This window comes from Saccostrea cucullata, unplaced genomic scaffold (assembly GCF_032062105.1).
Source record: "Saccostrea cucullata isolate Sc308-1 unplaced genomic scaffold, CSIRO_AGI_Scuc_v1 ctg22205, whole genome shotgun sequence".
In the NCBI taxonomy this organism is placed as follows: Eukaryota; Metazoa; Mollusca; class Bivalvia; order Ostreida; family Ostreidae; genus Saccostrea; species Saccostrea cuccullata.
Window position 1 is genome coordinate 1 of NW_026927211.1, and position 13,275 is coordinate 13,275.

At 39.9% G+C, this 13,275-nt stretch overlaps 1 protein-coding gene across 1 annotated transcript; it reads right to left on the bottom strand.

The window, feature by feature from the left end:
* Positions 1–8,579: 8,579 nt before the first annotated feature.
* LOC134273734 (uncharacterized protein F54H12.2-like) lies at positions 8,580–9,995 on the bottom strand. Its single transcript, XM_062755943.1, has one exon. It carries the CDS (start codon positions 9,993–9,995, stop codon positions 8,580–8,582), a length of 1,416 nt encoding a protein of 471 aa, XP_062611927.1.
* Between the last annotated feature and the right edge of the window lie 3,280 nt (positions 9,996–13,275).

Genomic DNA, 13,275 nt, shown 5'->3' on the forward strand with positions numbered 1-13,275 from the left:
ACAATGTAAATTAATATTAACAATACTGAAAGATATGATAAGTTGATAAAATATAATTGTAGTATGTATTAATGTCATACAGAGTTGACATAATGTAAAGGAAAGTTGGCACGATGCAAGGGTAGTGTGGGTTAATGTCATAAAGAGTTGACATAACGTAATAGAAGGTTGACACAATGTAGTAGTAGTGTAAGTTAATGTCATAGAGAGTTAACATAACGTAATAGAAAGTTGACACAATCTAGTAGTAGTGTAAGTTTAAAATGTCATAAAGAGTTAACATAACGTAATGGAGGGTTGACACAATGCAGTAGTAGTGTGAGTTAATGTCATAAAGAGTTGAAATAACGTAATAGAAGGTTGACACAATGCAGTAGTAGTGTGAGTTAATGTCATAAAGAGTTGAAATAACGTAATAGAAGGTTGACACAATGCAGTAGTAGTGTGAGTTAATGTCATAAAGAGTTGAAATAACGTAATGGAAGGTTGACACAATGCAGTAGTAGTGTGAGTTATTGTCATAAAGAGTTGACATAACGTAATGGAAGGTTGACACAATGTAGTAGTAGTGTAAGTTAATGTCATAAAGAGTTGAAATAACGTAATAGGAGGTTGACACAATGCAGTAGAAGTGTGAGTTAATGTCATAAAGAGTTGAAATAACGTAATAGAAGGTTGACACAATGCAGTAGTAGTGTGAGTTAATGTCATAAAGAGTTGAAATAACGTAATGGAAGGTTGACACAATGCAGTAGCAGTGTGAGTTATTGTCATAAAGAGTTAACATAACGTAATGGAAGGTTGACACAACGCTATAGTAGAGTGAGTTAATGTCATAAAGAGTTGACATAACGTAATGGAGGGTTGACACAATGCAGTAGTAGTGTGAGTTAATGTCATAAAGAGTTGAAATAACGTAATAGAAGGTTGACACAATGCAGTAGTAGTGTGAGTTAATGTCATAAAGAGTTGACATAACGTAATAGAAGGTTGAAACAATTCAATAGTAGTGTGGGTTAATGTCATAAAGAGTTGACATAACGTAATGGAAGGTTGACACAATGCAATAGCAGTGTGGGTTAATGTCATAAAGAGTTGAAATAATGTAATGGAAGGTTGACACAATGCAGTAGTAGAGTGAGTAAATGTCATAAAGAGTGGACATAATGTAATGGAAAGTTGACACAATGCAATTGTTGTGTTCTGCTATAAGGCAGTGACGGCGTTCCATAACGGGCACATTTGATATGTTATGTTTGATAAAGATGTTCTAGTTTACGAGTGTCTAACTTTATATGGTGTCAGAAGCGAGCCGAATCTAAACCATTGAAAGCCATCATCTTGTAGTGTATTTGGGGGGTGTTTTTTAATTGTAATTAAGATCTGGCTCGAAAGCCTATCGATCTCTCTCTTCCCGCGTTTCCGCCAAGCCAGGTTCAGGCCATGATTTGAAAGCTCCCTGATTTTGTTATATTTTCTAATCAATTGTTCTTAATATATTATTTTTATTCAAAGTGATTTAGTTGTTTAATACTATTAGGAAATCACTTTATTGGCGTCGCCGGTAGGATATCGGGTGGTCTAATGAGACCGACGCGGTGGTAAGGGGACACCGCGTGGTTTGGCCAAGTGTAGGTGATTATGTCTTAATTTATTTTGGCAGAATAGAATTCGGAAAAATTATTCGAATTTACTTGAGATTGGTAATTTTGGAATATGTCTTTATGTGGTTTTTTGTGGCAATTGATCTGTGATGTTTCTGTGTACAAGGCCATACAGTAATTAAGTCAACCGAAATATAAGTCTGTTGTCTGTTAGTCTCATTTCGGAGTTACTAGTATGAGTGAGAAGAAAAGGTTATTTGGTCAGCTTAAGGAGAGTCCCGAGCGCATGAGTGGCATGAGTGTCCTGGGGGGCAAGGTAGCTAGGCCGGGTGGTTTGGCATGGGCCCAGGGACATGTTGCTAATGCATAGGATGGCTCTCAACTTGGTTGGGAAGACCAAATTTCTGGGTTAACTCAGTTCAGACCACCAGTATTTGGTACTCCGGGCGATAGAGGGGGTGAGAATAATACTGTGGTTGGGGAGGTAGACATGTCCCCTACCCTGGAGACTAATGATAGGCAGGGTGTGGATACAGCCACTGACATTGGGACAGCTGGGGTGGACCACATCAGAGCTCGGGGGCTACACCGAGCAATGATCAGGTCCTGGCTTGGTTAAAGGGAGTTCAGACCCAAATAGCCCAACTGACCCAGATCCTGGTAGGGAAATCAGGGGGTAACCACTCCATGGAATCTAGTGTAGGGGAGGAAAACAGGAACACTGCAGTGAGTAGGCCCAATGTAACCTCATTGAGTAGCCCCACAGGGAGCCCCGGGTTGGGTGGTTTGACGTGTAACGAGTGTACCCAGCAGCACCCAGGTTACATGTACAAGCACTAGTATAGTCTTCTCACATGGGGGCCAATCTGGGCAGAGGAATAATGAGGGGCAGTGTATAGTCTTGTTTTCAAGTTGGTATGGCGGTAACCCATTGAGAGTTTCCCCCGGCCAAAGTGTTGGTCAGGGGAATGGGGGTAGTCATCCTTCAATCATTAGGACTCAATCACACACCAGTAAGGGGGCAGTGTCCTGGGGAGAGCCCCTCTATAGTTTACACGGTCCATTAATTCCGGTTATGTCAGATTACGCTATGCATCAGGAGGCATATGAAAATACAAATAGGGAATCCCCCGGGACTCTGAGTCACTCATGTTCTGCATCGGGGCAGATGTGTGTTAGGGGTCAGACAGGCACGGAGGCTGTGCCAGTTGTTTGTTTGGCGAGTCCAGCTGTGGAGTTTAGGCCAATAGATAGTTATATTTCGGGTGCATCATGCGGTAGGGAAAATACTTCTCTTGAAACTTCCATAAGACTCCAGGGGCCATCTCCCAGTGATTCCTCAAGGGCAAGCCGAAATATCCCAGCTGAGGCCAAGAGTCTCAAGTACACTGGTGACTTTGAGTTGGGTCTGTTAGTAGTATAAGGGGTCTGGTTGGGGGGTTCAACTGAGTGCACTTTTGGGGCTGGGGGGATAGGGGGTTCAACTGAGTGCAGCCCCTGTGGGGGATGGGGGGTTCAAGGGAGTGCAGATTAGGGGTCTGGGGGATAGGGAGGTCAACTCAGTACAGCCCTAACCCTAACCCTAGGGGGCTAAGGTGGGTTTCAATTCATTACATAGCCCGTAAATACGGGGTATTTCACACTGTGTTTACATTATACTATACGCTGCTGCTACGATTTTGGCATCGACTCAAGAATGTGATTATGACGTCACTCATTCACAATCATTTTCCGAAAACGGAAAAAAAACAATAACACACAACATAAACAAGAACACAGATTTTTATTCAGAATCAAAATACAACAATTTACTTTTTCTTCTTCTGTGCCTTATCGGTCATCAGGGATATTTTTCTCTTGTGAGTAGTGCTGGGTCCTGGATTCTCTCTGTTGTGTTCCTTTTTCTCTTTTTTGTCTCCTTCTTTCACTAGAGGTTTGGTCTGGTGGGTCCCTGAAGTCCTGGGTTCCTGAGTCTTTTTCTCCAGTTTTTGTACTTCTTTTACCAATTGTTGATCCTCCTCATCCTCTGTACACTTATTAGCCCAATGGCCAAATTTCCCGCACTTGTAGCACAAATCTTTCTTGGGACAATCTATGGCCCAATGCCCTATCTCTTTGCAGATGTAGCATGGATCCGTCTGTCTAGTTTTCTTAGTCTCTCCGGATCCCCCTGTCCTTCTTTTTTCTGGTAAGTGCTTCCTCCTCCTCTCATTTTTTGTCTTGCATGTTAATGACTTTTGACTTCTAATTTGGATAATTTTCCACTGCTGTTGTAACATTTCAAACAAATTTCAAGGCGTCACCTTAAGTTTTCAATTTATTCACCTTGTTATCATGATCATTCACCTTCTCAGCAATATAATTCAGCTTGTTATCAAGACCAGACAGCATGTTAACAATCCCATCCAGAGTTGTATTTAAGATGCCCATATCTTCTTTATTCACATATTCTGGAAAATTATACATGCCCAAATTCAAATCCAAATCCACTGCATCCTGTGACTCTGGCATGGGGGCTCCTACATATCCTTCAGGTGTCACATAATACTGGGGTTTTCTGAGGTATTCATCATTGCTTCTGATCATCAAATTTTTTTTCACGTCTGTCAAGTTTTGAAAAATGTCAACTAAGAACTGATCTTTTAAATTTTACAGTTTTTTGCTTTATATACCTGCTGTGGGTTGCGTGTGCACTTTTTTACCTGGCATAGGAAATAATCTTTTTTATACCTGTTGCATCATCTGTAAGGGCCGTGTGCAAAAAAAAATATATACGATTTACCTACGTTTTCTACGGGGGTATAAATGAGAAGAAAAGTCTAGTCCTTTCTTCACAATCGACTATCATGTCAACCCTGATACACACTCACTCTCTGATTTTAGATGGATATGTTTGTTTAGTACGATGGGCACAGAACCACCAAGAAGCTCTACCCCCGGAGGTAGAACAAGTATTTCAGGAAGCGAGCAAATGGAAATACGATTTTTTACCTAGCCTTTTCATACCGAGGGTGGGGACATATGAAAAAATTCTGCCCCAGAAATGGTAACTGAAACCCGTTATTTCGGAAACCCTTACAGTTTCCTGACCCAAAAACCAAAGTGATTTTACTGTGGCAGGACATAGATGCGATGGAGAAAGTATGTATTCAATACGGAATGAAATACCTGGAAATTTCACACAGGCTAGGAAATCAGTGACTTTTAATACCAGCCTCAAAAATCAAAATCTACGAATTACTACCCCCCGAAGACCGGAGAAGTCCCTGGATGCAATTAGTAGCAGATCAAATACGATTTCGGAGGAGAATTCGACAGTTAGAAACATTGTTAGTTTTTAAGAAATAAAATAAAAAAAAATCATGTAATACTACATCAGTGTTATGTTATTGTATGACGTCATCTTTATACAGTCGGGTTCGGGTTCCCTCAATTTCGCTTTTTCACTGTGGTGGCGCTGTTTTCCAAAAGCGATTTTTTTGTTTTAGCCAATCACATTTGATCACATGATGGATTGTTGATATTTGACTATCGTCTGGTATTGTGTATAAATACAGACCCTCCGAGCGCTCAGTATCATTCCTTCGTGGCTGATTGACAGAGAAAAAAGAAGAAAGAAGAAGAAGAAGAAGAAAGATGTCAGGAGGTGGAAAATATTTTTACGAGGATTTATACCTCATTCCTGGCATTGTGATTGAAAACCAATTGATTGTGAGGCGTTTGGATACTGGGGGGAATTATCAGAATGAATATGACGAGAATCCAGATCAGCCACCAACAGAGGGACCCACCCATACACCCTCAACCGGAGAGAGGCACCCCGCTCGCCGCCACCACCCCCACCCAGACCCGCTGCCCCGACCCCGCAGAGCCAGGCCAGAAACCAGGGGCGAGTACCATCCTGGGGGTTCAGGGTCCCCACCCAGAGGATCCTTTGTAGCTTGTGCCTAGCAGAGAACAATAATTTCTGTTGTTCTAGATGCCTCCAGAGACCGGCATGCCTCCTGTGCGCTGCCCGGATCATGGAGAGAGAATTCCCTGTCCGCTCTGCCGGAATTCGGAGGTTATTATTCAGCCTTTGAGCCGGAGACCACAGTCTGAGAGGGACGAGTCCAGTGATTTGGATGATGGTATGCAAGTCGGGCATCTGGTGCAGCATCTACTGACCCAGTAAAGCCTACCGGGGGACCCACCAGAAACCAAAATGAAAAAAAAAAATTTTAAAAACCAAAAAATACCAAAAAAAGGCCCTTTTAAGGGCCGCCCAATTGTTTCGAAAAGATGCCTTCTGTACAGAGGTAAATAAGAAACGTTATGTGTGTCTTAGAAAAAAAAAAGATGATCTTTTTTTTTTTTCAAAAATACAGTCAAAGAAACGATTGTATCTTAGAAAAAAAAAGATGATCTTTTTTATACAGTCAAAAATAAGAAACGTTTGTGTGTTCAAAAAGAAAAAGAATACCTTCTTATACAGTCGATAAAAAAGAAAAGATTACCTTATACAGTGGGGTAAACAAGAAACATTGTGTGTGTGTGTGTGTGTGTGTGTGTGTGTGTCTCAAGTTATAACACCAGGTCACTTTTTAAAATTTTCTATAACTTTATTTTTTTTTTTTTAAAACTTATAAACTTTTTTTTTTTTTAACTTTTTAAAACTTTTTTAATAATAATGATAATCAATAGGAAATTCCCTTTTTAAAAAAATAAATTCACATAAAACACATTTTTATATTTTTTATTTTTTTTCATCAAACAATATATAACAACACATACATACATACACATACACTTAATGTGGATGAAGAATGTACACCTGTTTGTCAAAAGTGTGTGCAAATTGTTCAATATAATGTCTATAATGAGTCCAGTTTCCTTTGGCTAGTCCACAGGCAATCTTGTAAGGAAAAGCATAAGTCTGGTAAGGTAAACTTTCCCCCATTTCTTGTAAACAAGTTTGAAACCATTGCTCTCTATTTTATGCTGTATCCTGATAAGTGGAAATTCTTTTAGGTCTGTGACTTGCTTTTCCATAATCCCATTTAGTAAACAAATGACCACAGGGGTTTGTGAGGGAAACACCTTAATAGTGCCTGGAATTCCTCTATCTTCTTCTACAGCTAAATTTCTAGTCCCTAGAGGTCTGCGGGTGGCATAGAGATTGGCTTGTGGGAATTTCTCTGCAATACTTTGACTCAATCCATGAGCTTTTACAGTTAAACAATTACATTGATGAACAATAGCTTCTACCTCACAGTTGAGTAAATCACCTTGTATCTCCTGGAGACTCATGATGTAAAATGACTCTATGTTTTAAAAGACCCTTGTTTTTATAGAACAACAACAATATAAAAAAACAGTTCAATCTTTTTTATTCACATCTTGAGTAGCTTCCATTCTTTAAGAACTTTTTCTTCATATCTTCTCTAGCTGCAATAGCTTCAGGTTTCTTCCAGGCTCCTATGATCCAATCTCTGGGCTCCAATTCTTTATGTCTCTCCTCCGGTGTCAGAACACCATATTCTTCATAGTCACCTCCGAGCTTGTAAAACATACTTTCCAATTCTGGGGTACTGTGAGACATAGCAAAATTGGCAGTACAATGAAGTTTATACATATGCAGTCCTCCTACTGGTCTTTTCATTTGAATGAATCCCCTGATTTGATGTACTTCTCCTGTCCAGGGATGTCTTTCCTTTTGAATAATCAAATACTGGTAACCAAAATCATCTTCGTTGCTCAGAAACATGTCTATATCTTCTTCTTCTTTGGGCTCTTTAATGATGAAAGTCCAATTAATGGCTATCCTGTAACATCTGTCTGGAAATTTAGGATCCTTCACAGGCTCATGCAGGGGTAAATATTCATTCCTAGGTTCCGGATCCAGGGTTTTCAACTCCATTCTTCTTTGTTGAGGAGCTTCGTGATCCCCCATAGGTTCCGTCATTCTCTTTTCTAATAAGGTAAATTTATCTTTGTCCATCTCCATCTCCATCTCCATGTCGTCGTCTTCTTCTTCTAATATTCTAGGAATTCGCTTGCCAAACTGTCGTTTACTCAACTGGCCCCAACTGATGAGGATTTTCTTTAACACCGTTTGTTTTTATACCCAACACCTTGAAAAGATAAGGGTGGTGTGCAAAAAATATAACGATAGACCTACGTTTTTTATGCTGACTACACAGGTAATACTGGCGCCGTGTGCAAAAACATATACGATAGACCTACGTTTTTTATGCTGACTACACAGGTAATACTGGCGCCGTGTGCAAAAAATATACGATAGACCTACGTGTAATACTTGGCAGCGACTCAAGAATGTTATTATGACGTCACGATTTCATTCACAGTCTAGACAGTCTAGCCTAACCAGTTCAAACTGGATTTTTTACTGAAAACAATAACACAAGACAAAGAACACCGATTTTGATTTTTTTTTTCATTCTTTATTTGTAACAACAAACAACTTATTTACAATACATTTTGATAAAAACATTGACACTTTTGTCCATGACCCGTAGGTAATTTATGATAAGTGTTTTGAAACCAATTCGCCACGTATCTGTCCCTTTGTAAAGCCGTACTCTGGTCAAAGGGGAATAACCATTCGTCGGCTTTCTTTCTTTTCTTGTCTCTTTGATGTAAATAATACACGCAATATTGTCCACACACATCGGTATTCCAGTCTTGATAGCGATACGGATTATAAATCCATTGCTGAGCATGACGCTGGATAAAGTCTTGAATTTCTTTTTGTAAGGGAGGAAATCCATAAGAATCGAAATATTCCACCACGGGATTGCTCACATACAGACACACCCAATGTTCTCCAGGTCGATCTTGAGGATCCGTATTGACCACCACAGCTTTTTCTCCAGGTCTTAATTGATCCGGTAATAAATCTACAGGATACACACCTCCAAAAGAACTCTTGAATTCTCTGGATAAGACTTCTCTCAATTGTCCCGTATCCATTTTTTAGTAATCAATAGCCACTTCTCTCTGTTTGTTAATGTCTAAGACGTTATCGAATTCTGCATACACCACACAATTTAAGGTAGTGGCCATATTGCCGGTAAACTGCACTTCTACTCTCAGATTTCCTGTTTCTATGAGATGGAATTTATCCGATTGCGCTTCTTGATCTTTAGTGAAATCCCATCCCCATAGAGTGTAGCCGCTTTTATACTCTTCTAGGGTAATGTCTGGAGCCCAATCTTCTCCTAATTTTCCCAGAGCTTGATACAGACTGAGATAAGATCTCAGATATAAATCGTCGTTGAAATTAGGTTCAAAACAACGAGTACTCATGGTCTCTCCGTTGATACTGACATCTAATTTCTTGATCCCAAAGTTTTGGAAATGAAAGGGATTTTTAGTTTTATCTCCGTTAAAGGCCGCATTCTCCACAAAGCCTAAAATGAGACGTTTAGGCATCTGACCTTGAAACAGATGATCCGTAATCTTAGACTGAGTTCCTGTGGGGATGGTAAAGGTTTTCACTTCCACTCTTCTCAAGGGATATTTGGCTCTGTGAGTATTCAGATTTTGATTGATCTGATTCATCAAAGTAGGGGCAGGTTTGACTTTTCTCACCCACAAGACCATACTTAATATTTTCACTTTTCCCGTATTGGCTTGAGCGGTCATCATGTAGAAAGCAGGTCTAGCTCGATTAAATCTCAAACGGACGTCCACTCCATTAGGCAGAAATCGATCTTGTTGAAACAAATCCAGATGTAAACGATCCAACAAAGTGATTTTCTTACTCCCAGCAATAGCTTGGTTTCTTTTTCGGAATCCTTCGTTTTTAGAATCGTCCGGGTACTCTGTGAGGATGGGTTTGCTAATGGTCACACTATCATCTTGGTTTTTAGCAAAGGTCCTGCTAGCAGCTGCGCCGGAAACTGTCAGAGCCTCTAATCCCACTTCGTCCATATGTCCTGCCGTATCTTTTTCCCATAGACTACAGGCTTTCATCTGTGTGTTTAAAGTTCTGGGTTGGTAAGAGAGTAATTTCTCCAGATACGCTTTGTAAGGATAAGTATCCGTTCCGGGAGTGATGATTTTTCCATTCAGACTGACATCGATTTCCGTAAACATGGAATGTAAGATATTATTCACCGGAGCTATTTTAGCCGGATCTCCAGCCAGAGCACTTCCATCATTTTGAGTAAATTGACACACCATTTGAAGATAAGTTTGAGATAAATCCAGATATTGGTCTCCTTGTCCTTTAATTTCAAATTCGATGGGAGCCGTGTCGGAATCTAAAGTACTGGAAATAGGGTAATATTCTTCCCATTTCGACTCTTCTAAAGCAATGTTGGTGGGAGGGACTTGGAACAATTCTAAATTGTTCATCCCACAGGCACAGGAATCGGGTTGTAACATGATGTGTCTACTAGGATTCAGTTTTCACAAATGAAGGTCTTTGAGATTCGAGGGTCCTATTTATACTCTCTCAGTCAAACACATCTAAGCTCCTTTTTTTCTTGGCCCTTCCTCCTCCTTGTTTTTTCTTTTTTCTCTTAGGACCTCCTCGGGCTAACAGGACTCTTCCTCTCCCTATCTGCTTTCTTCTTGTTCTTCTTCTTCTTCGTCCTTTCCCTGTTTGCCCTTTCTTCTTTTTTCTAAAGGGTAAAGAAGTGCCTCGATTGAGAGCAAATAAGCCTGTATTTTTGGCCGCAGTGAGTCCGTGGGTTAACACAGCATTTCGGATGTTTTTTCTTTTTCTCATTACATCTCTGCCTATCTTCACTCCGGCCATGATGGCTTGTTGTTTCCCATGTTGGAGTAAATCTTTGACAAATCCTCGACCTTTTTGTCTCCCCATGCCTAATTGGGCCGCGTCTTTGAGAGTCAAACCTAGGGGTAAGTTAGGAACCGCTCCCGAGATGAAGTTTAAAAAATTACCTCCTTTTTGAGGTTTCATGTGATTTTTTAAACCCTACCCAATTTGAGTAATCCTGCAGCAGGAAGTCCGGGGGATAGATTATCCAAGGGAAGGGCTCCCACCAATCCAGAGATGATGGAACCGGCTATTCCGTGTCCTTTTTGACGTAATAAACCTTTATGATAAGTCCAACCGTGTCCTGTCTGTCTCAGTAATCCTGAATGATACTGCATGGTTCATGACTCGTATGAAACTGACCTTTCTGTCCTCGGGGGACTTCCTTTTATACCCCTTTTTTAGGGTTGAATACAATACAGACAGCAGACCAGGCAAGCCATCACCCCCAATAAGATGGAACACAACAACGGTACATTCATCTCAGTAGACTTTTCTGAAATGAAGTTTCACGATAGATTTGCCACTTAAAAAAGGCATGGGCTGTCCTAAAGGAGTCATGATGTGAATCTCAATGGTATCGAAATGTTTTTTATTCAAAGGGACATATTCCGCTCGAATGGGTTCCCATTTACATTGTTTTTCTTTGTCCTCAAAATGACAAGGCACCACTCTTAAGAGTTTCAAGGCATTGGAGCCTACGGTCTGGGGTTGAATCAGATCGCAATACACATACATGGATTTTAAATTCCGGTATAAATCGACCGTGTCCGGAGCCATGTAACTGATGTTGATCCATTTGGTGGTATTTTCTGTCCAATTTTTGGGCACCAATTTGCGACCGTGGTAGCCTAATTTATAAGCCAGACTTAAAGGAAACCTGATAAAGATGGGAATTTGACGTAAATGAGTGACATAATTCACTCGATCGAAATTGTCCCGATAGGTAAATCTCATCTCGGTTTTAGGGGGATCTTCTTCTTCGGCTTTCAGGTCTTGTAGAATTTTCCTTAAAGGGGCTGATAAAGTCAGATCATCTCCGGCAATCATGACCGCACTTCTTGGATTCCTGGTCTTGGGGCCTGTCCAGGTCTGATATTTTTTCCAGATGTTTTTCAGACACCGTTCTAAACCTTCATTGATTTCGGCTAGGAGAGCTGTTGGGTTGGTATAAGGTCCAGGTCTAAATTTGAGGCGATACAAATTTAATTTCTCTGTGGGATCATAAGTTCCATTCAACCAATACGCTTGTCTCCATTCCACTAACAATTGAGTATCGGCAAAGGTGATGGGAGCACTTTTCAAGAGTTGAAATCTACCCCATTGATACTTATCCGGGTCCTCCAGATCCAATTTCTCCCCCGGGGAAATGTTTTTTAAAAAAGGGGGAATTTTTTCCACCATACATATGTCCAGATAAGCTTCTTCTTCACTGATATTTTCGATACTACAAGGATAGATCATTTCCGTCAAAGCCACTTCCCATTGACCGTCCGTTAAATCTAAGGATTGAGGTAATAAGGTTTTAAATTGAGCGGTCGTATTGCTAGGAAAAGAGGTCATGGACCCATCACTGGGTAAAGTCATGTAAAACCCACTGCTCTCGGCCATGTTCAATCTAAGACTGAGACCCTAGACCTTAGGACCTTTGTATTTATAACAACACTTTTGTTTTAAAATTCAAAAATTTATTCAATGATTTACACTTTTTTCTTTTCTTATTCTGATGATCGGCCCTCAATCACTAACAACAACAACAACAACAAGAACAATAACGTATCATAATAACAAACATTACCATGAACAAAACTTGATGGGTTCAGATTTCTTGAATTTGATAATGTTGGTTGATTTTCACCCTCACTCTAATCCTGTTAGAGGATAGGGGATTTTCACTCTTTTTTCCAACCACACATTGTCCAGGGAATGCCTGGATGATTTTCAAAGAAAAGTCAATTTGTCCGGATATGTGAAGCATCCGGATATCTGAATCACCAGTTAAACAAGAAAGAATAACATTTTAAAATTTTGTTCCGATGAAAAATTCCGGATATGAAGCATCCGGATACACTGTACATTCACTGACTAATGGGACTCTCACAATACCAACAATACTGCATCTTTGGGAAACAAAAACACGTCTGACTTGATCAGTGTCCTTTTTCAGAATGAGAGAGGGTTTGTGATATACCTTTTGATAAAACCTTTCATCTATTTTTTTTTTATTTTTCACATTCAAGTCAAAAATGATTTTATTGTCCTTCATATCCATAAGGGACAATTTTAGCAGGTCACTTTTTCAAATAGTCTTTTATACATCATACATTCTGGCTTTTTCCAAGTTTGTTCCATTCCTTTTCCCATACAACCACAAGTCTCTAAAGAAGGCTCATCATCCTTAAACCCGTGTGGAAATGGCATTTCATTTCCAACGCCATCCGGGACACGGGTTATAACTGTGAATTCTTTTTGATCCTGATCACAGTAATGACAAACATTGCAAATAATTCTCCACACAAAAATCATGATGGGTACAATGAGTGCAGGGTACTCCCAGCTCCGGTTTATATACCTATCATTTTCCATCTTTCCTTACAAACCTAGGGTATATCCCGCTTTACTTCACTGTGGGCAATCTGGGTCCTAATAAGACCATGTTTTGCTTATTTTTGCGGTCCGGTCTTTAGAACTGAAATCTCTTATACACACACCTGTCCTTGGGCCAATCATGAAAAGAAATAGAAAGATTGAGAAATGTCTTTCCTGCTGGGAATTTAACACTCAAGGAAAATTTGGACAGTGTATGAAATACCCCAAGAATGTTTCCTTTTGAACAATAAAAAGTGTAAATTGTTTTTTTTTTTTAGTTATGAACATCATAAT

What these genes read in the sequence shown, in the direction of transcription:
- LOC134273734 (XM_062755943.1), bottom strand. Translation starts at nt 9,995, where the DNA reads ATGTTACAACCCGATTCCTGTGCCTGTGGGATGAACAATTTAGAATTG.